Source organism: Barbus barbus (assembly GCF_936440315.1).
Source record: "Barbus barbus genome assembly, chromosome: 16".
NCBI classification, from domain to species: Eukaryota; Metazoa; Chordata; class Actinopteri; order Cypriniformes; family Cyprinidae; genus Barbus; species Barbus barbus.
The window spans coordinates 25,091,826-25,116,817 of NC_136744.1; the positions used below are offsets into that span (position 1 = coordinate 25,091,826).

The 24,992-nt window shown below is 36.5% G+C and overlaps 1 protein-coding gene across 4 annotated transcripts in view; it reads left to right on the forward strand.

Annotated features, from left to right (window-relative positions):
• Window positions 1–24,992, forward strand: part of prkg1a (protein kinase cGMP-dependent 1a) — a 57,129-nt gene that overhangs the window by 16,233 nt on the left and 15,904 nt on the right. For all 4 annotated transcript variants that reach the window (XM_079437573.1, XM_079437570.1, XM_079437572.1 and 1 more), the window contains exons 3-5: window positions 6,960–7,073; window positions 19,379–19,484; window positions 23,773–23,836. In XM_079437573.1, the coding sequence (XP_079293699.1) occupies window positions 6,960–7,073; window positions 19,379–19,484; window positions 23,773–23,836 (284 nt within the window). The remainder of the gene's footprint in view (window positions 1–6,959; window positions 7,074–19,378; window positions 19,485–23,772; window positions 23,837–24,992) is intronic.

Here is a 24,992-nt window from a genome sequence, read left to right on the forward strand (position 1 = left end):
TTCCTGTGTCTGTCCGAGGAGGAACTGGAGGTCACGCTATTGGACATTATTACTTCCTGTTGTGGTGGTGGGTGTATTAGCTTTTGGAAAAACATTTGAGACACTTAAAATGACTACAGCTTTTCAGTGTGAACAAACTCTGGACTGAACTTTACAACTTTGACCCTGTTCATGCTCATAGTCTTCACAGTCCTTTTGGTTGTATTCATTATTTTTTCTCTACTATGAATGTCATTCTATTTAAAGAATGTTCATGCTGTAGATCAGTGGTCGGCAACAGGCGGCCCGTGGGCCAAAATTGGCCCACCAGAAATATCTGGCCCGCGCCCGCAGCCTTGATTTCGTTTGTGTGTGAAGATTCAAATACAGAAGTAATGGATATAACTGAAACGACACATTCCCTGCATTTAATATCTGAAGAATTAATGGAAATGCTGCTCCACTCCGCTCACATAGCTACTCTGCCCGACACCGCCACAAATGTGGCTTTTTGATAATGACTGTCCTACTACAGGATTTAAACAGAGTAACAGCTCACTACCACTTACAAAAGACACTGTAACAGTCTGTCAGGCAATCCTAGTTGCATTTTTTATCAATTAATTTCTTAAATTATCCTTTGACTATATTCTGGCCCGCAATCTAGTGGCGAATTTGTTTTTTGGCCCGATGCCAAACTTACTTGCCGACCCCTGCTGTAGATATTTAGGCTTAAATCCTTTCATTACCTTATGAATGAATTATGACTTTTTGAAGTGTTTGAGTATGTCCTGTGGTGATGATAAGCTTTGTTCATATTCAATATTTTATTTCTTTAAAGGAGGCATAACACGCACAGTTTCACCCAGTCTCTTGTTAATCTTGAGTACCTATAGAGTAGTACTGCATCCTTCATATCTCCAAAAACTCTTTAGTTTTATCATATTTATAAAAGAAAGATACAGCCTTATGTTTCTCTCCAAAAAAAGCAGAGCTCCTGGAGGCATGCGTGGGTGGAGCTAAAGAGTGACGAGCACTTGTTTCGATCGCGATTTTGATGCGGTTTCACTTACCGTCTGCAGTTCTGAATCATGACCGGGATCTTTTATAGCTGGGACAGCTCCATCTTTCAGTATCAAACGATGTACAAATCCAGCATCGAATTGGGCCTTGTTTATTAAACGTTTGTCAACAAACACACTTGTGAAACTCCATTGCTGATCCGGAAAAACAAACTGCATCCACTGTTCACGTAACGCTGTGTTCTTTTGGGAAGCTGAACAAGGTTAGCTTTCCCTCACAACCGTAACCTACATTCTTCCCGAGCGAGACCCGTGCAGTTCAGCCGAATGAAGCGCGTTGATGGGTGCACTCTTGCTCTGGTCAATGCGTGCACGGGAGCGCGTTCTTCCAGGACAAAAATGCCCATATAAGGAGTTCCACCACAGCAAGAGCCATGATTGAAAAAAACTTGTATGAACCTGGAAGGAAGATTTTTGCCACAGAAATACTGTCATACTTCCAAATCGGTTTTTGAAACTTTGGCCATGCTTAGCATGAGAATCCAACTCTTTAACAGTGTAAATAACTCTGAATGGACCTCCCTTTAATGGCTCAGATAGTCACAGTCTAGTGTTATATCAGACATTTATGTGGGTCACTTTTTAATCAATCCTTAGCCTGTTTTGAATTTTATCTTACACTCTTAAAGCACATGAGAAGTTATTTGCATGTTCTGACCTCTTATTTTAATATGATCTTAAAGTATTTGGTATAATGATTATATTTCTCTCTTGTATACATGCTTACACTAGTGTTCAAAGTTTAGTGTCATTAGTGAAATATTATTACAGTTTAAAACAAGTTGTAAATAGTAGATTTCATATATTTTCAAACTGAATTTTTAAAATATGCTCAATGTGTTCAAGACACATTTTTAATTATCAATGTTGAAAACAATTTGCTTGATATTTTTGTGAAATCTGTGTTTTTTTTTTTTTTCAGGATTCTCTGATGAAAAGAAAGTTCAAAAGAACAGAATTTGTTTGACATTGGAGTCTTTTTTTAACATTATAAAAATATTTTCCTTCAGTTTTATCAATTCAATACATTCTTGCTAAATGAAAGTGTTATTAAAATTTAAATAAATCCCAAAACTTTGAATGGAATAGTAAATGTGTTCCCTATAACCCTGATCTTGGCTACATGAAGATCATTATTAATCAAAACCTGGCATTATGTATGTTGTTTATAGTTCTTAAAGCTGTGCGCAAAGAGATGTCAATTTGTTCAGAACTGAAAAATATTGAGAATATTGAGGTTATACTTTTTTCTCATTTGATTAATTATTTGAGAAGTCATAATCAGGGGATAAAATTAAAAGCGCAGAATGCATAAATGAATAACATTTGGCTTTAGTGAGTAAATAAAACGGGTAACTTTATTAGGAACAGCAACATTACATGCTTTGTCAAACTGTAAGAATGATAGACAGACTCTCTCAGTTGTAAGTGATGTGCGTTTTTCAAATCGAAGACATAAAGCATCTACTCAGGAAAACATCTGTTGCATCGTTTACCTCAGAGGAAATGGCATCAGTTCATCTAGATTTTCTGAAGAACTCCATGTGGTGATACACATACAGGTGCTGGTCATAAAATTAGAATATCATGAAAAAGTTGATTTATTTCAGTAATACCATTCAAAAAGTGAAACTTGTATATTAGATTCATTCATTACACACAGACTGATATATTTCAAATGTTTATTTCCTTTTCATTTTGACGAGTATAACTGACAACTAATGAAAGCCCAAATTCAGTATCTCAGAAAATTAGAATATTGTAAAAATGTTCAATATTGAAGACACCTGGTGCCACACTCTAATCAGCTAATTAACTCAAAACACCTGCAAAAGCCTTTAAATGGTCTCTCAGTCTAGTTCTGTAGGCTACACAATCATGGGGAAGAGTGCTGACTTGACAGTTGTCCAAAAGACGACCATTGACACCTTGCACAAGGAGGGCAAGACACAAAAGGTCATTGCTAAAGAGGCTGGCTGTTCACAGAGCTCTGTGTCCAAGCACATTAATAGAGGGGCGAAGGGAAGGACAAGATGTGGTAGAAAAAAAGTGTACAAGCAATAGGGATAACCACACCCTGGAGAGGATTGTGAAAAAAAAAAAAAAACATTCAAAAATGTGGGGGAGATTCACAAAGAGTGGACTGCAGCTGGAGTCAGTGCTTCAAGAACCACCACGCACAGACGTATGCAAGACATGGGTTTCAGCTGTCGCATTCCTTGTGTCAAGCCACTCTTGAACAAGAGACAGCGTCAGAAGCGTCTTGCCTGGGCTAAAGACAAAAAGGACTGCACTGCTGCTGAGTGGTCCAAAGTTATGTTCTCTGATGAAAGTAAATTTTGCATTTCCTTTGGAAATCAAGGTCCCATAGTCTGGAGGAAGAGAGGAGAGGCACATAATCACCAAGATCAACACGTTGCTTGAGGTCCAGTGTAAAGTTTCCACAGTCATTGATGGTTTGGGGTGCCATGTCATCTGCTGGTGTTGGTCCATTGTGTTTTCTGAGGTCCAAGGTCAACGCAGCCGTCTACCAGGAAGTTTTAGAGCACTTCATGCTTCCTGCTGCTGACCAACTTTATGGAGATGCAGATTTCATTTTCCAACAGGACTTGGCACCTGCACACACTGCCAAAGCTACCAGTACCTGGTTTAAGGACCATGGTATCCCTGTTCTTGATTGGCCAGCAAACTCGCCTGACCTTAACCCCATAGAAATACCCTATGGGGTATTGTGAAGAGGAAGATGCAATACGCCAGACCCAACAATTCAGAAGAGCTGAAGGCCACTATCAGAGCAACATGGGCTCTCATAACACCTGAGCAGTGCCACAGACTGATCGACTCCATGCCACGCCGCATTGCTGCAGTAATCCAGGCCAAAGGAGCCCCAACTAAATATTGAGTGCTGTACATGCTCATACTTTTCATGTTCATACTTTTCAGTTGGCCAACATTTCTAAAAATATATTTTTTTGCATTGGTCTTAATTGATATTCTAATTTTCTGAGATACTGAATTTGGGACTTTCATTTGTTGTCAGTTATAATCATCAAAATGAAAGGAAATATACATTTGAAATATATCAGTCTGTGTGTAATGAATGAATCTAATATACAAGTTTCACTTTTATACAAGTAATATACAAGTTTCACTGCCTTCGCAGGCAGACGGAGACTGGCTCATCCAAATTATCATCTAAATTATTCCATTGTATACAGATGTTAAATACAATTTTTATGACTTGTACATTTTCTCAATTCATTCGCCGTTGGCAAGTGTGGCAAAAAGTTCATTTTGAACCATGATAATTATGAATGCAGAGAAAGGTTTGATTAGGTCAAGGCCACATGAAAGTCAGTCTGCCCCATAATCCTGTACTGCCAGAGCTGAATATTAATGATAAATTAAATAGTCCATCATAAGGGAAGGGTCATCAACTCTCTCTCTTTTCTCTCATTCTCTTGCATTCTCATATCTCACTATCTCTCCTCTCTACAATCTTGATATGCCCTTCACACCTTTTCAATATCTCTCTCTGCACTACTCTCTCATCTCACATGGTCGTTCACCTGTGTCGTCACCTGTCTGTGTGATTAGTTGCTGAAAAGTGAGAAAAGCTGCTTGACATCCTGTTATTCTGCTCAGTGTTTCAAATCAGCACATCTACAGTTGACACCTCTGAGAGAGAAAGAGAGAGAGACAGGTGTATTTTAATGTGCAGTTACACTAAAGGCGGCTAAACATTATTTATATATATATATATATATATATATATATATATATATATATATATATATATATATATATATATAAATACAGTGCCTATAGAAAGTCTTCATACCCCTTAATTTTTTCACATTTTATGTTGCATTCTTATATTAAACTGCTTTAAATTTCTTTTTTTTCCCACATAAATCTACACCACACTCACCGTAATGACAAAGCAAAGACCGGATTTATCATAACTTTGCAAATGTATTAAAAAGTAAACACTGAAAAAAATGACATTGCACAAGTGTTCATACCCTTTGCTTTGACATTTGAAATTTAGATTAAGAGCATTCCAGTTACACTTGATCGTCTTTGAGATGTTTCTATACTCCGACTGGAGTTAACCTGTGGCAAATTCAGTTGATTGGACATGATTTGGAAAGGCACACACACGTGTCTATACAAAGTTTAACAGCTGAAATGGATGTCAGAGCAAAAACTAAGCCCTGAGGTCAAAGGAATGGCCTGCAGAGCTGAGAGACATGATTGTGTTGTTGAGACAGATCTGGGGAAGACTACAAAAAAAATTCTTCTGTTTTGAAAGTTCACAGGAGCATTTGGCCTTCATAGGCCTTAATGGATGAAGTTTGAAACAATCAGGACTCTTCCAAAATATAGCCTCCTGGCCAAACGGAGCAATCGAAGGAGAAGGGTCTTAGTTAGAGAGGTGATCAAGACACTGATGGTCACACTGGTTGAGCTCCATGATCTAATATGGAGATGGGCGAAACTTACAGAAGGACAAACATCACTGCGACACTCCACCAATATGGGCTTGATGACAAAGTGACCAAACTCAAGCTTCTCTTCAGTAAAGATACATGAAACTCTGATTGGAATTTACAAGAAATACACCCAAATAACTCTGAGTATGAAAAAAAAGATTATCTGGTCTGATGAGCCTCAATTCCTTATTCATGTCTGAGGGAAACCAAGCACCGCTTATCACCTGCATAATACTATCCCAACGGTGAAGCATGGTGGCGGCAGCATCATGCAGTGGGGATGTTTTTCAGGGCAGGGACTGGGGAAGTGATCAGAGAAGACGGAAAGCTGAATGCAGCTAAATAAAGATATATCCATAATGAAAACCTGGTTCAGAGCTCGGAACCTCAGAAAGTTCACCTTCCAACATGACAATCACCCTACGCACACAGCCAAGACAATGCAGGAGAGGCTTAGGGACGACTCTATGAACGTCCTCGAGTGGAACCAATCAGACATCTTTGGAGAAACCTATAAATGGCTGTCCACACCGATGGTCCCCAGCCAACCTGACAGATCTTGAGATGATCTAAAGAGAAGGCAAAAAAAAAAAAAAATCCAGATGTGCAAATCTTCTTGCATCATACCCAAAAAGACCTGAGGCTGTAATTGTTGCCAAAGTGCTTTAAGTTTTGAGTTAAGGGTATGAAGACTTTTGCAATGTCATTTTTTTTGCAGTGTTTCCTTTTTAATAAATTTGCAAAGTTGTGATAAATTTTGATTTGTCATTATGGTGAGTGTGGTGTAGATTTATGTGGGGGGAAAAAGTAATTTAAAGCAGTTTAACACATTACAAAATGTGAAAAAAATGAAGGGGTATGAAGACCTTCTATAGGCACTGTGTGTGTAATATATATATATATATATATATATATATATATATATATATATATATATATATATATATATATATATATATATATATATATATATATATATATATATTTTTTTTTTTATTATTATTTTTTTTGTAATTAAAAAAATAAAGCATAAATATTTTATTTTTATTCATAATATATTATATACATGCATGAGTATGAAGCCTATTTTTAAGACCATTGAAATGTCTGTATTTTGATTCTCATTAGTATTTGTTTTTTTCAATTTTGTTTAAAAATGTAATAATGAAAACAAAAATAATTTTCAGTTTATATATTATTACACTTATTTATTTTACTTTTGATTTTGATATTGATATTAAAATGATGGCGACATTCCTCCCAGGTGTCATGAAATTCACCATTATTCTGACTGTTATGATCTGGTTTTAAACTGAACTCATTAAATGGGTCTCTATTTCAGTATGTGTAATGTTTAAAAGTGTTTACTTTGTTATTTACAGTTGTGGTGTTTTTTTTTCAGAGGGAAAAGTTGAAGTGTCTAAAGAAGGATTGAAGCTGTGCACTATGGGGCCAGGAAAAGTGTTTGGAGAGCTCGCCATCCTTTATAACTGCACCAGGACGGCCACTGTGAGAAGTGAGTACAAACAGAGTGCAGTGATAAATAAAATGATCCTAATTTGGATTCTGATGACTTTAGCAAGGGACATTTTGGATTTGTTTTCAACTGCAAACATATAGACTAACACAGCCTGAGTCTGTTCTAGGCCACATTTCCCAATCTGCAACCGTATGATTATAATTCTCGGTACGATTGAAGACAACTAGTCACTCCATCTGTGATGATAATCTGTGATTTCATTGATAGACAGGAGGCCAGATTGAGAGAGATATGAGGGCTGAATTAATATTAGGAGACAACAAATGAGTGAAAAATTGTTCTTGGATATTGTTGTCTGTTATTGATTAATTGTTTATTTGAACAACCCTGTGAGGGACCGAGAAGTCAGGAATAAGGAACACAAGCGTTTCACTAGAAAAATGGGTCTTTATTTGAACCCAAACAAACAAATGACTTTAAAAACTCATAAATCATTCAACAAAAGAAATCAACAAACAAAAAGAAAAAGTCAAACCATTCGGACAGAAACAAACCAAACTAAAAACTGACTTCACAAATGAACAAAGCAACAGCTTATAAAGGGAAAGATGGGCCCATTACAAATTAAGAGGGAAAGCAACAAACTTTGCATTCAACATATAACATTAAATAAATCAAAGTTAAATCAAACAGAGAAACACCTTAAATCAAGATAAAGAAAAACTAAATGTAATTATCAATTGATTTATTTAGTTGTACATATATAATTGATATAAAGAAACTTTCTCTCCTTCCCCGGGCAACCTCAGTGAATGGTATGTCTGGGCAGAACCACTAATGCTTAAATTCTCTGTTCCTGCCCAGATTCCAAATTTAGTGACGCCAGGTTACAAACCCCCTAACCCATTCTTTTCAATTTACCACATTTTCATTAGGCTTTTCTACATTAAAAAAGCTCCAAATTGCTCCAACTGATTATGTAATAGCCATAGTTAATGACCACTGTTAATCCACCACGGGATTAAAAACGCGTCACAAAATGTGACTTTTTATCTCACTCTTTCTTCTAGCAATTCAGAGTTTATATCACACAATTCAGACCTTTTTTTAAAATCTCAGTTATATAAACTTAGAATTGCAAGACATAAGCATAGAATTGCAAGATATAAACAGAATTGTGAGATATAAACAAGTACGAGATTTAACTGCAAGATGTTTATAACTCGCAATTCTGAGAAAAATCTGAATTATGATATATATAAACTTGCAATTGCAAGAAAAAATCTGAATTGAGAGAAAAAGTTGCAATTGCGAAATGTAAACTAACTCAATGCAAGAAAAAGATATAAACTGAGAATTGTCAAATGTAAATTCAAAATTCAAATATAAATTGTGAGAGTCGGAATTTAGTTAATTGTAAGATATAAATTCAGAATTGTGAGGAAAAAAAGTCTAAATTGTGAGATACTAACTAACTTTTAGCCAGATCATCTCGTATGAACAGGCTTGTGCTGTTGGTTTCTGAATTATTTGCAAGCCTTTCTCTTATTTATTATTCCATTCTTCTCTTCATTTTCTTTTTCCTCTTTACCATTGTTCTCCTTCATGCATATTCTGTTCTTGCCTCCTCTTGGCTCTTTTTCTCCTTCCTCTTTTTCTCCACTCTATCTCTCCTCCTCCGGCTGTGTTTATGGTGTTTCTGCACTCCTTTGCTCTCTGTCTCTGGTTCTCTGGATAGCGTCTGGGACAGGAAGTGAGCTGGACTGGGATTAAGGGACATGCATGTGTCTGATCTCTCCATGCACGGCCAAATGCGACACATGTCCTTTGTGCAAGACTGCCACCAGCAAACCCATCTCTAATTTCACACGGAATAGAATCTGGATAATATTCACTTCAGTTGTTTTCACCTCAGTTCATGTAAATTTAGAGGAATTTTATACTTTTTAAGCATCTGTTGCGTGTTGTTGATTACTATAGATAATAATTCCAATTTTTTCCTCAATTTCTGTCGTGCAGTTTTATGGAACCCTAGCTGGAAATTGTACAGCACTGCAGATAACATTTCAAATGAGCAATTATGACACTGTTTTGAAAATAGTCAATTTTTTGCATCCTTATTTGTGCTTATTTTAATTTATGTAATGAACATGTAAACCTAGTAATTTTTACACAATATTCTCAAGCATAGAAAAGGGACGTGGTGTAATCTGGTGTGCTGCAACCATAAACAAAACGTGTTTTCCCACCTCAAAAGGATGATTTAGACAACTTTACATCTCAAGCACAACAAAAAATATGAGCCTTTTAAACTAAGTATGCAATAGCATACCGAATTACTGTATAAAACATCAATATGTAACTTGCCCTGCACTGTTTGTGCTAGAGACATGAATGACACTGCATTAAATATAGCTGCATTTCATTTCAATGCGATTAGACAATTTTCAAATTTTTCGCAACGACAAATTTAGCTATGGCAGACAGCACTTTTCCTCAGAGAAAGTATTTGTATTGCCATCCGAGTGTTTGCGTAGCTGCATGTGTGGTTAATTCATCTTTCTCTCCCTGTCTCTTTCTTTCAAACACACACCTTTTGTTGTAGTTGGTTTCCAGTGGTGTCTGCATGTAAATGAGACTTCTGGAGAAGCCGTGGCTTAGAGTATTAGAATGCACAAGGGAAACAGCACAGATATGTCAGCGCTTAAAGTGGTTTTGACCTGCTGTGATCTTACCCACCCTACATCTGCCCTGTCCTTTCACAGCTATAAACAACAGAGCAGAGCAACAGAGAGCAGGTCCAGTGCTTCACAGGACATGCTAGATGAAGGCTCTTTATCAAAATCCTCTGATGTAATTATTGAACCCAAGTGGATGCTCAACATAAGAGAAAAACTGACATAGCCTAGCAAGCACATTAGAAGCCCGGGGGAAAACTAAGAACATTATTAAAGCAAGCGCATCCATGTTCGTTGCTTTACAGAATCACATCAAACCACAGATGTTCAGTATCTTTCCTATAACTAAATAAGTTGTTGTCTATTAGAAGAGATACAAAATTTACATTAAATGCCGATTCATCAAATTAATCACATATGTAATCACTAAGTGAAGCCTTCAAATTATAACAGTTAGAAAAAAAAGTAAACCGGTCACCTGTAACAGTTCAGTATATAAGTGAATACAGTGTTATAAAATATTTCTATTTCAAATAAATGCTGTTCTTTTAGCTTTCAGTTTTTCCATTTTTTAATAAAACATTTTAATAGTTTTACACAACAATATTAAGCAGCATAACTGTTTTGAACAGACAATAATTAGAAATATGTCTTGAGCAGCAAATCAGCATATTAGAATGATTTCTGAAGGATCATGTGCAATGAAGACTGGAGTAATGATGCTGAAAATTCAACCTTGCATCACAGGAATAACTTACATTTAAAATATATTACAATAGAAAACAATTATTCTAACTTATAATATTATTTTACAGTATTACTACATATTGTTTACTGTATTTGTGCATATGAGACTTAGTAAATTTTACAGACCCCAAACTAGTATGTATATATTTATGCATTTTAATCTAATCTGTCTTTTCATATCTTTTAATTAGACTTCTGTCCTGTATGATGCAGTCCTTATTTGGTGAATTGTTTTCAATGCACAACATTTCTGACAGCTTCAGTTCCAACCCAAAAATCAGTGTATATGCTGGTGGACACCAGCTGAACTGCTGTCCATTCCTTTAGCTTTGGTTCAACAAATTTTTAGCTTTTTCCCCAACACAACCTACTTGAGTGCAATATCATCATAGTGCATCTTACAGGGAACATTTTTATGTCTAAAGTCCTGGGGGTGTGACAAGTGCAGTTTGTATTGTTAAAATACAGTGACGTTCTAATCTTCTTGTGGTGCCAGTCTGTGTCTATGTGTATGTCTGAGATTGTAATGCTCAGGCTGGATATCATCATCACAGGTGACTATTTGAAATGGAGAAACATTTGCAGTAGGTACAAGAGAGAGAGTAAATGGCCAGAAATGACCCATTTAAAAGTATGCAACAAAAGCTGCTATCATTTTCTTGTCTTTCTAGATGGTAATACAGTAGAATTTGTGTGAATATACAGTATATTTTTGTGTATGTAGCTGAGTCATCTCTGTCCCACATGAGGAGGAAGTCAGACATGGAAGTTTGACATGACAAACCAACTTGCTGCTTTGCTAGTATTTATACCTCCATCTCAGAAGCTTGAAAGTCGTAATGCTTTGAGTTTAAGGGATAAGCTCATGGATAAGACTTTGAAGTATACACATTAGGTATCTCAAACTGTGGTTCTGCAGCCTGTCTGATGAAAACTCGATAAAACAGCGGGCATTTTAGTTCTGATATGTGTTTTTGTGTTCGCTGATTATGGAAAACATGCCCAGTAGCGATCAGTTTGCATTTCAGATGCAATTTGCTTTGGCCCAGATAAATTTAGCAGTGACCATCAGTAAGGAACAAAAATGAAATTTGTGTTCTGAGGCATTTTCTGTGCAGCCATCCAACTGAGATACAAACACTTGATGCTGGAGGTGTTTTGTTCACTGATAAAACTTTTACCTAATGAGCCAGCAGCCCTGTAGTGCAATTTCAATTCACTATCTGATGCATACTACACACACAAATGGCACATGCTGGCTAAAATCACCAATTGTAATCTGACTGGCTTCTAGCAGTTTCCTGGAGTCAGGTTTCTATCAGGTTGCAACATGATCTCTTCTGAGGAATAAATAATTGGTGGATTTGCAAAAAAGTGCAATGTTCATGAGTTTTGTTTGTGACATGCAGCAAGTAAAGAATTATTGATTATATTTTTGGCTTTTTCCAACTGCTCAGCATAATGTAAATACGGATTAGGAGGCTGTTTCCTGTCTAAATGGGCAGTTTGCATAATAGAAACAGAATAATTTTTTCCTAATTACTAATTTCATTGCAATCAAATTCTGCCTGACTGCAGCTACTTTTTTCAAATTTCCCAAACTGCTTTTGATTCGTTTTACATTAAATTTGGGATAGATCATCTTGAGACCATGCAGGTCAAAAAGGGTGCCATACAGGAAGTCAGGCTGTATTTTTGCAATACTTTGATGTATTGAAATGAAACCAAAACTACAAGGATGTCAGCTGTATAAAGGCAGTTTGGTGATAGCACCACCATCTGGCCAAAATGCTTAAAACATGGCCAAGCCATGCTTGTTTTTGTTATTTCTTCATATGTATACATTGTGTATTTTTTATTTTTTCATGTCTGATTGTTCTTGTTTTCTCTTTAAATGAAAAAGCCTGTGCCTGACACAGTTTGTCACCTTTAATATCTGCCTGTAAATCACGAGAGTGAATCTGGTTTTATGGGGAGATGAATCTGTCAGTATAGGGTTGGAAGAGAACGGGTCGTGTCAGGGCAAGTGTGGTAGTGATACGTTTCCTCTCCCTCATGAATAATATCAACTCATGTGCTATCAGAAAGCATGCTGGGACTTGTGTTGCCTCTGACCACACAGCTTCTATCTCCATGTTAATTGAGAACATATTTTTTATTAAATATGATTTAATGCGCTTTTGAACTACAGGGAAAGGTGCTTTAACTTGAGCAACACCATGAACACGGACGCTGCCTATAGGCTAATTCTGTCATGTGACTCCACATTTATTTGCGTTAAAGCCCCTTTTCTCGACAAAGTGTTTCCAAACAAATATTTGCAACATTTGAAGTATCGATATGGAATTTATGCGCTAAAGTTAAACGGAAAAAGATTTTGTCGACACATGAGAAATTGAATGGATAATTGGCATTTCCATCAGCTATATCGTAAATATTTTAAAGCGCTAAATATTTTTCCGCAAAAAAATCCTCGGATGGAAACCTGGTTACTGTCTGGTCTCAAACTTTCCATGTCGACTAACCTGACCCACTTACCTTTTGTCTACTTACCAGTTGCTCCAGTGTTCCTATCCCTGTTCTCCACTGCTCCTGTTCTCCACCGTCTCCAAGCTCCACTGTTACCTCCGGATCCCCTGGAAAAGGAAAAAGGATATTCACACTCAGATAAGCCCCTAGAGACATTCCCATTCCCCGCCTGCTTACCTGGACATTCTGCTCATCTCATTCCCATCTGCTACTACTCAAAACTGTTGATTGTATTGCACTTACCTCTGTGTCCTGTGTCTATCTGCATCTATTGTTGTAGTATAATATAATTTTCAAATTCTATTATACTACAACAAATAAACATACGATCTAAGAATAGTTGCATAGCATCATTATTATTATTAATATACAATTTACAGCTATATTAAATGTTAAATATTATTATTAAATATTCATATAACTTTTGGTTTTATTGTAGCCAGTTGCATGGTGTATTATATTATTATACAACGACAAAACATAAGCTCTAAGAATAGATGCATATTGTTATAATAATAATAACTATTATTATTATTATAGTAATTTTTCATAACAAATAGCCTTAAAGATGTTAGTTATTATTATTATATTCATTATTAATATTAATGATATGCAAATAATATTATGTAAATATTCTTAAAGCATATTATGTTATTATTGTAGTCTGTTTCATATAGTTTATTGGGTGCTTAATGTTACTTGTTACAAGGAAAATTGTGAATATTCAATACATTGCACAGACCCATACATAGCCCCTGATTAGAAATGAGATCTGCGTCCAGCTGCGGCGATCACCATTTCCTCCGGCGCCTGAAATACACGCATAAATCAGAGGATAGAAGCTGTGTTGGGTTTTGTTAAATAGACATTTGATCTAGCTTTAAGGAGGGATTTAGATTCAGGTAAATATGGAGTAAATTTGAAATGCAGCACAAGTAATGTTTGTCTTCATGAACATATGTTGGCGGTTGTGTAGGTGGTTGCTGTTAAGTTGTTGTGTGTATCTGATGAATTCTGATCTGCCACGGGGCTAAATGTCATTATGGATCCAAACAGGCGCTGATTTTGCTCTCTCTCTTTAATACACAGCAGAGAGTGGGTGTTTTAAGCAGTAAAGTCACCGCCTGCATAACGGCTGTTTTGCACCACGTAATAAATCTGCCAGGATTGTCTGTCTCTCCGTTGTGTGGTTCATACCTCTCTTTTTGTTATTTGCGCTCACACTTATCCTCTTTCGCTTCCTCCAGGCAGAAGAAACTACAGGTGTCAGATGAAAGTCTGAAGTATTTAGCTTAGATACGATGAAGTTAGTCAGGCACAAAATCTCAACTCAGTCTTAGCAATACCTGTCATGATAGATATATTGGAGAGAATTCTGTTTATTCTTTGTCAGTTATTAGTCTGACGAACTTGGATCAACCTAGATCATATGTGCCTAGAAAATCGTAACTTTTCATTTTCCGTCGGTCTTAGTACACGATGTAACTGCAGAAGAGTCAATCTTTAAATAGGAAAGTTATCGAAACTCTTTGGTTTTTGAGCGAGATGCTAATGGTCTAATCTGATTCAATGATCTATGCTATGCTAAAACTCAACTGTTTAACTCTTGGGGAGTTGTAAAATGAGCCTATTTCCAAAAACAAGAGGAGTGTTCCTTTAAAGCAACATTTACTACACGACTGCAGCATGATAACACCAATATAACCTGCTGCTGGCCAGACTGATTTGTGGACTGGACTTGAGAGAATATTAGCTGTCCATTCAGGCTGCCTGTCTTGACTTGTCAGAGGAGATGATTTCTAAAAACCTACAGGAACACACAACAAATCTTTAGGCTCCGTTGAAGCCGCTATCTCTTTCTTCCACTGTTCAGAACAACACAGTTTCCTTGGGCTATTAACAACAACAACTTTCAGTAAAACTATCAATACTGTTGAGATTTGAAAATATGACTGAGAGCGTCTTATTTCAATAAAAGATAAACAGAGCTGTAAAATAGTGTTGTTAGTGATGTATAATTAATGAATCTGAGCTTACTTTTGTCACAGCTGCTGGGGCATTTTGTCGAGAAGAAAGTCTGTGATTTTGTCTCCACAGACACTTCCTACATCAGTGTGTTACTGCATGTCGATGACGCACCTAAAAGAGAAAAACACTAAAGTCTGCACACTTTTGTTTCTAAATATACCTGAATTGTACTCTCAGCACAAACATGCTCGTTGTTATTTTTGTCAAGCACCACTGATATCAGGTATAGCCTACTGAAGAAGCTTAAGCTGTGTGCATGGGCAAATCTTTCAACTGGGTGGTTATTTATGTTTACAAAGCAAATACGACGAGGTCACATGCATTTCTTACTACATTTGACTCAATCACATCATCACAATTGCATTTAATATATTTAAAGGAATAGTTCACTCAAAAAATTTAATTTGCTGAAAATGTACTTTACCTCAGGCCATCCAAGATGTGTTTGTTTCGTCATTGGAATAGACTTGGAGAAATTTAATATTATATCACTTGTTCATCAATGATCCTCTGAAGTGAATGGGTGCCGTTAGAATGAGAGTCCAAACAGCTGATAAAAAAAAATCACAATAATCCACAATTAAGCCCTATTTGGACGGTAATTGTTTCTCATTTGGGACGCAAGTTAACTGCACCATTTATAGGGGGTAATTGGTGATTTTACTGCCGTCCGAATTCAGAATGTCGATGTTTATCTCTCACCACCCACGTAAAAATCCCCGGATTAATTACCTGCTGTTTTTTGTGTGGTAATTTAATTGCCGTCCGAATCCTCATCTCTGAGTTTTTTTTTTTTAAGAAGAAATGGATTCAAAATGAAATGTTTAAAGGGGTCATCGGATGCCCATTTTACACAAGATGATGTGATTCTTTAGGGTCTTAATGAAAAGTCTATAACATTCTTTGGTTAAAATTTCTCAATGGTAGTGTAAAAAAACATATTCTTTACCCTGTCAAAATCAGCTGTTTTCAGCACACTGTTCTAGTCAATAAATGCTAGTGAGCTCTGCTGACTCCGCCCCTATCTTACGTGGAGTGACGTGCAGACCATAGATATGTGTAGATTCCCTATTCTACCGCTCCAGATACGTTGACGTGTCGTCAGCCATCTTGCATTCACCATAATAATCAATGAATATACAAGCGTATAACTTGCTGTTGTAGACGCACACATTCAATGTGCTCAAAGATTCGCAGACCGTTCTAAAAATGGCGGATTGCAGAATCTAGGTATATATGTCTATGGAGCATACTAAACTTCAGCCACGAAACTGGCTAACTAGCACATAATTAAGAAAGGCGATTTGCAAAGATTCATAAAAACCCTTATACTCACTTCTTCTGTAGATGAAGCTGGATCACGAATGATTCGCTCGAACATAGATGCATTTATGTAGAACGGAGATCAGTCCATTCACTTCAAAACGAAAAGTCTCAGGTTACGCATGTAACCATGGTTCCCTGAAGGGAACGAGACGCTGTGTCGAAACGCTAAGGGAACGTCTTCAGCGTGACCGCGCTCTGAATCACGTGTGTAATCTGTCCAATGGATGGGCGAGACGTCATAGGCGGGTGATGTCACTGAACGGGAAGCACGTGCAGTGGAACCGGCGTCAGCTTGTAGGAATGAAGCAAGTAAATTTTGCATCCGATGACCCCTTTAAATACTTTTTGACCACTGCCGACCACGCACCACTGCGCAATGCAATTTTAAAATGTGCATTATATACTGTTATATACAAAACTATTTTGTGTGTGATTATATACAACTATAGTGCGTCTATTTTCCTATTTTTAAACTGGAGATTTAAATAATCACATAATAAGTAGGATTATATATTATAAAATATGCTTGGAATAATAAGAATACATTTTAAATAAGTGATTTTTTAATACATTTTACACAATAATAAGAATGAATTTGTAAATAAAATATTTTTTTATTTACAGCAGACAATCATGTGACTGGTCGTGTGAGTTCCCGAGTTCATAGGATCACAGAACTCACTTCTCCACTGTGAATAAATTGCCATCTGAATCCATGAGTTTTATCACTGAGATGCCATGCAATTTTTTTTTTTCACACACGTCCACATGAGAAGCAATTACCTTCCAAATTGGGCTTTAATCCACACGACTCAATTAATCTGTAATCAATTAATGTCTTGTGAAGTGAAAAGCTGCCTGCTTATAAGAAACAAATCTCTCAAGGCATTGTTTGGCCAAAATATATAGTTCGTAATCCATAATAATAATGCTTTCTCCAGTGAAAAAGTCCATGCCCTGTTGTTCTCTCACATCAAATTCCACCGACATATTTGTTTAGATTTTGGACTGTTTTTGCTTGTAAACTATGGTTGATCTGTGAATATTTTGCTACTGATTCAGAGGAGACTGCTTTTTCACATTATAGATAGAGGACTGTATGAACTATTCCTCGAAGGCACAGAGACATCATTTGATTTATGCATTTACATTAATTCACACTTGCATTGCATTCCCTGAGAATTGAACCCATAACCTTGGTATTGCCAAAGCCATGTACTTTTGTTTGAGCTACAGGAATGCATTTAATTTACAAAACCAAAGTCTCATCAGAACTTTTAAATACACAAAGAAAGAGGAAACAGTTCAATTGACCTTGTGTGAGTGTATGTATGTATTCTAGCAAGATCTTCAGACATCTCCTCTACTCTTCATAATGGTGGGTCTGTAACATTTAGAAATGGAAGAGGAATAATTAAATCATCGACTGCCTGTGACATTTCCTACTGATTCCCTGTCATGTATTACAATGTATCGAGCAAAAAAATCAATGAGCAAAATAAACATGGTCACCACGGAAAACAGTCACCATATTGTTGCAGCATTTGAAAATGGCCTTTTGTGTTTGCAATGTCTGCTGTACTTTTTAGTTTTTTTAACCTGTACAGTCAATTTGGTACAACGTAAGTATGAGACTTACAGTGTATTGGCTATACAAGTGTGTAAGTGTGGACATACAGTGACTAATTTTACTATTGAATAAAATGCAATATATTTTTACATTTTTATTGAAAACTTAGTGTTCAGATACACATTGCAAATATTTACATAATTTGCGATACTTTATGGAAGGTCATTGCTGAGCTCATTTGGTGCCGTTTTGGTAATCTTCTGTAGGATTATGGCTAATGTAGTTCTTTAAGGGAAGACTGTTATTTATTTTTTTTATTTATTAAAATTAAGATGAAACTTAAACAATAACTTAACAATTTCAGAACTTCATGTTTAGTCTGTTTTGCAATTACAAAATAGACCATGAATTTTCAGTTCATGCTGACTTTAATAGTTTCAGGGAGTGTGATTTTCATGTGTGGCTCTTAGGCTTGTGTGTGTGTCTTGGTGTGATAAATAATGAATGTATTTACACTTCATATGAGAAATAACTCATGTGCCAAGTTAGTATATTTTGAAAGGCTGTTTATTTCCTGTTGTTATCAGAGTCTATTAAAAAATTTGAGTCCATCATAAATTCAGATGAATTCCCCTGCATGAGGTGAGTCAGTGGTTGTATTCAGACGCTACAGCTCTCTGTTTATTTATGCTTCGGTGTTTTCAGATTATTTTTCATCACTGCTGGAACTTTCCTCTCTCTGCAATTTGAAGCACTTCAATATTTTTTTTTTGTGTGAATGCAAATCAATAATAAACACATTTTGACAAAATAAGGCATCATTTCCAAAAAGTCACTTTCACATACATCAATGTCACCTTGTTTTTTTTTTTCCAAAACAACATTGAAGTTTTTTAATATCATACAGTAGTTACTTCTTCATAGACAGCTGTTGACATCTCATGTGAGTGTCTTAAAGACACACTTTCCTAAAATGCCATCTCTTTCTCAAGAGTGCCGTCTTCAGTCCTCGCATTCCTCCTTCGTGTCCACACTTTGATGATGAAATACCCAGCAGTCTATGCTGCAATTTTTTGTAAATGCTTAGTCACGTCTACTGTTTATCATTATGGTTTCATTCAAGTTTGTGGCTGTCATCTTGTTTTAATTTGAGTAATTTAAACATTTTTGCCCATACCAACAGCAATAATTATAATTATATATATATATATATATATATATATATATATATATATATATATATATATATATATGAGCTGATCATGAAATGTTGATATTTTTGTCGAATAATAAATCTGTTTTCTTCACCTAGAGTGAATATTATTAAGCTTGCACTCTAGGTGACTTGAATAAAACAGATATTCATTTCATGATCAGCTCATATTGCAAGAAAAGCTTTGGGTGTTGATGATTAGGAAAACGCATTCACAGACTGATGGTGTGTTTTCTGATGTGTGTTTCAGCTGTCACCAGTGTGAAGTTATGGGCCATCGACAGACAGTGTTTCCAGACCATCATGATGAGGACGGGACTCATCAAACATGCAGAGTACATGGAGTTATTGAAAAGGTGAGCAGCTGTCTTGTTATGGAAGTGCATCTCTTTCTTTATAATCTGACATCTTAATTTGCATAATGGTACCCAGAGAAGAGAGCACGGGGCATATTTTACATATTAAAGACAGAATTCTGCATTGTTGGGCTCCTGAGCCAAACTGGATGAAAGAAGTCTTCATCAAAGACTTTAAAGACACTGAGGCAGAACAGATGAGTTTCTTGGAAGATTCTGCAATTCATTGCCACAGAAACTCTCTATAGCTCCCGATCTCCTTCCTCTCCTCCTTTCATGATCTCTCTCTCTCTCTCTTTAGTTTCTGTGCCTTATGTATTAACATGAGAAAAATGAATAGCAATGCAATCGTTTTTAATGAATCATCTAATGTGGTTTCATCTAATGTTAATGATATTACCCCATCCCTGCTGCTGTATTTATTATTTGAATAATTAGACCTAATTTAGTCAATTATGCTTTGAACTAACAGCCGTTAACAAACAAAAGCAGAGTGCATGTGAATGCATTAGACACTGAGTTGAACTTGTGCATTTTACTGATCTGGTTTATAGACCAATATTTAGATTTCATATTTAGTCCTGAGCTAGTCCAGACTTGGAGATAAGGCTGTGCAATTTGGGGAAAATATCTAATTGCAATTTTTTTGACAGATATTGCGATTGCGATTTCAAATTGGCAAAATCAAGCTTCAGCTCAAAATGATCAATAATGTGCACCACAGTATGAGTATCGTTACCCTGCTGAAAAAACAAAACAAAACAATAGAAACCATCACAGAAATTCTTATAGTTTCCATAAAAAACATTAAATTTTTTTTGTTTTGACATGTTACAAGGGCTGATTTATTCATTTTTAAGTAATTGGGATTTTAAGAACAAGTGGGAAATATGCTGAATGTTTCATTTCATCCAAGTGAAATTGGCAAGCAGTTAGACTTATTTTACATTCGTTTTAAACGCGGAGCCAGGCCTTGTCATATTGCCAGATGTACTCGCTTGCGGAGCAGAACCGGGCGCGTGACCGTGAGTATAAAAGAGCATTACGAGACAGGCTGCATGTAAACGGCTCGTCCGTGAGACACGGGCTGTGTGTGCGGTCTTCTGAGTTAGCGGACATGGACTATAAACTTATTTCAATTTAATCTGTTGGGGAGATAAAATGTGTAAGATAAGGTTCATGTAGCCTACTAATAAAAACATCTAAAAATGTGTCTTTTATTCTCCAGTACTCAAAGCAGAACCGATAAGGGAGCTCTTGATATGCGTTGTGACACAGCTCTTGCAAATAGGCAGCAGCTATTTGCAAATAACATATTTTTTTAGCGCTCGATACTATTTACACTTAGTGCAAATAGCAATGGATTCTATTTACACCAAGTGAAAATAGCTATAGATTCTATTTACACTGTTAAAATAGCAAGATTTTCTGCTATTTATACAACTTATTGCAAATAGTGGCAATTATCTGCACCTCACTATTGTAGTACATTATAAAACAGTACGCAATAATAGTATTGAGTGTAAAATATAGTTTTAATTCAAATTATTAAATGGATGCCACCTTATTGGTACAAAAAAGCCCTCAGTACACCTACCCTAACCCTACCCGATACTTTTATTTTTATTTAGAAGAAAAAGTTTGGCAAAAGACGGGCTCGAACTCGCGTGGATCGCGTCAAAACGCATGCGGCTTACCACCTACACCACTGAATCTAATGCTAAATTGGTGGGGTTTTTTTTGTTTTTTTTATTCCTGACTAACCCAATCACACGTCAGTGGGTGGAGTCAGTGTAAATAGCCTTTGCCAACAAGGTGGGCTATTTGCACTTAGTGTAAATAGACACTCCTTTTTGTTTGTTGTCTGTTATTTCGAAGCTGTAGTTACATACGTTTTTCTTTCGATCTGACCCTTTTTAAATGGTGGGCGTTTATGCAGTACGCTACTGCAGTGCTGATCGGGGAGAACGGAGGTGTGCTCACTATATTGGTTAGTAAGATCGCCACTCAAGGCTGGCAGTCATGCACATGCTCTGGAACAGTGTAATATCGCGTCCACATCGCAGGCTTTGCGATTAGCAAATAGCAACGTCTCAAATCGATTCAGATTCAGGTCAGGACTTTGACTAGGCCACTCCAAAGTGTTCATTTTGTTTTTCTTCAGCCATTCAGAGGAGGATTTGCTGGTGTGTTTTGGATCATTGTCCTGCTGCAGAACCCAAGTTCGCTTCAGCTTGAGGTCATGAACAGATGGCCGGACATTGTCCTTCAGGATTTTTTGGTAGACAGCTGAATTCATGGTTCCATTTATCACAGCAAGTCTTCCAGGTCCTGAAGCAGCAAAACAGCCCCAGACCATCACACTACCACCACCATATTTTACTGTTGGTATGAAGTTCTTTTTCTGAAATGCTGTGTTACCTTTACGCCAGATGTAATGGGACACACACCTTCCAAAAAGTTCAACTTTTGTCTTGTCAGTCCACAGAGTATTTTCCCAAAAGTCTTGGGGATCATCAAGATGTTTTCTGGCAAAACTGAGACAAGCCTTTATGTTCTTTTTGCTCAGCAGTGGTTTTCGTCTTGGAACTCTGCCATGCAGGCCATTTTTGCCCAGTCTCTTTCTTATGGTGGAGTCATGAACACTGACCTTAACTGAGGCAAGTGAGGCCTGCAGGTCTTTACATGTTGTTGTGGGGTCTTTTGTGACCTCTTGGATGAGTTGTCGCTGCGCTCTTGGGGTAATTTTGGTCAGCCGGCCACTCCTGGGAAGGTTCACCACTGTTCCATGTTTTCGTCATTTGTGGATAATGGCTCTCACTGTGGTTCGCTGGAGTCCCAAAGCTTTAGAAATGTCTTTATAACCTTTTCCAGACTGATAGATCTCAATTACTTACTTTCTCATTTGTTCCTGAATTTCTTTGGATCTTAACATGATGTGTAGCTTTTGAGGATCTTTTAGTCTACTTCACTTTGTCAGGCAGGTCCTATTTAAGTGATTTCTTGTTTGCGAACAGGTGTGGCAGTAATCAGGCCTGGGTGTGGCTAGAGAAACTGAACTCAAGTGTGATAAACCACAATTATGTTTTAACAGGGGGCAAGCACTTTTTCACACAGGGCCATGTGGGTTTGGATTTTGTTTTCCCTTCATAAAAAAAAACCCTTTTAATTTCTTAAAAGTTAAAATCAGCAGGCTTGTCAAGCTAAATGATAAAGGAAATAAGATTGTGTCATTTTCAGACCAAATATTAGCTCAGAATGGCCTGTGTGTATCCATAACACCTGTAGGTTTCTCTGCTGCAGTCTTACACTAAACTGTAAGAGGAGACTTTAATGGATGCTTTAATTTTTTATGGCATGTGAAATATTTATGCAGGAGCAGTTATTGATGTATGATCATCTCATGACATGTGGCAGTGAAACATGGATGCAGCCCGTCCCTTTAAATGTGTGTGCGTTTGCTAATGCAACAGACAAAGATGCCCAGATCTCATCAGGGACAATCTACGGTCCCTCGGGACAGCGGATCAGTCGGCCTCTCCTGCCATCTCATCCTAAACATGATTCATTTAGATTTAGATAAATTACAGCATTTATTACGTAATGCAGATAATGCCTTGGCTTTGTGGCAAATTAGCTCAGCATATACAGATTAGCCAGACACAAACCTTTTCCACCATTACGCAACACATGACCAGATATGTTTAGAAATGTTGTATCATGGTGATTGAGGGATATTATTGTTGTTTCCGTGGCAGAGAGCAGCTCTGGGTTTATTTCAATGTGTGATGGTCACCAGCTGTTTCAACCATATCAGGTCAGACTAAAACTTCACCCAATGTACAGTGAGAATAAGCACTGAATTACTGAAAGTGTGGGAAATAGAATTAAAAAGTGTTGAATGTTTCTACATTTACATTTACATTTAGCTGACGCTTTTATCCAAAGCGACTTACAATTGCTATATATGTCAGAGGTCGCACGCCTCTGGAGCAACTAGGGGTTAAGTGTCTTGCTCAGGGACACATTGGTGTCTCACAGTGGATTCGAACCCGGGTCTCTCACACCAAAGGCATGTGTCTTATCCACTGCGCCATCACCACCCCGTTTCTGAGGATAATAATGAAATACTTGTGTTATTTTGAAGGATTTAATACTGAAGTTACATAACACTAACAAACACCAAAAGACACTTCGGCTTTGGATAAGAATTTAATCCATCACACATTTACAGATGCGGTTGTTTCATTTTAACAATGTAATGACGTAAGTTGTCTCTCATTGACAGTGTCCTGACGTTCCGAGGTCTTCCAGAAGAAATACTGAGCAAGCTGGCTGATGTCCTTGAGGAGGTTAGAGATCTTCCTGATCCTTAAGCAAACACAACTGCTAATAAATCTTTCTTCAGAAGTTAATTTGCTAAAAAAAAAAAAAAAAAAGTGTGTAGTTTCATTCCTGGAAATACCCCAAGCATGCAGCAGGCAGTGAAAGGTAAAACATCTACTATGATATACTGAAATATTCAATATTCACAAATATTTTATGCTTCTTGCGAGTGTAATTTTAGTATTATTTATATACTATTATAATATTAATTCAAATTTAAATTAGCTTTTATTTTAAATAGTCCGTTTTTGTTTTAGTTTTAGTAAATTTGTGATTTGATCATTTTTATAATATTTTTAATTATTTTTGTTTATTATTATTACTTTTTTTGCTTTATTTTTATTTCTTGTTTTTCTAATTTTAATACTTCATCTTATTTATTTTTTAGTACTTCAACTTAAACTTATTTCAGTTAGCTGCCAAGGCAACATTTCTAATTTTAACTAAAATTTTTACTAAAAACAATAGTTTAGTGTACAATAACAACTTGCACATTTTTTTCTGTCAAAATACAAAGCTGCTTTTAAATGGTGAAATATGTCTTTTGGCCAGCAGAAGGGTGTATTTAAGGCATCTATCAACAGGAGCTAGTTGTCTCATGTTAACTAGGTAAACACTGACCTATTGGTTGAGACAAACCGGAGACAAACCCACTAAAATCATGCCATTGGTTGAGCAAGATGTTCAGAAAATTCCTCAAACAAACAGAGCAATGTTTTACAAAAAACACCTCAGAGCCACTTATTGTTGTCTTTGCACACAACAGGGATAAAGTATTTTAACACTGAAAAAAATTACTCTTTAAGAAAACACCTGCCAAGAAAATGTAAATGCTTTCTGCTGAAATTTGTTATTTTATTCACTTTTAAACCTGGAAATACGAAAAAAAATAAATAAATAAAATCTGCAGATTCCATCAGGGACTGTTTATCAGCAAGAAAGACTCATAACTCGAGTTATAAAAGCTCCTCATTTATATCATCAGTAATTCGGGAGCATTTTTAGACCTTCTTGTCTTTTAGTGAATACACGTGGTTTAATAAGTTGTAGTGGAGTGAATCATAGAGATGTCTATACTCTCTCGCCCTGAATAAGATGGAGAATAACCGGTTCTCAGACAGT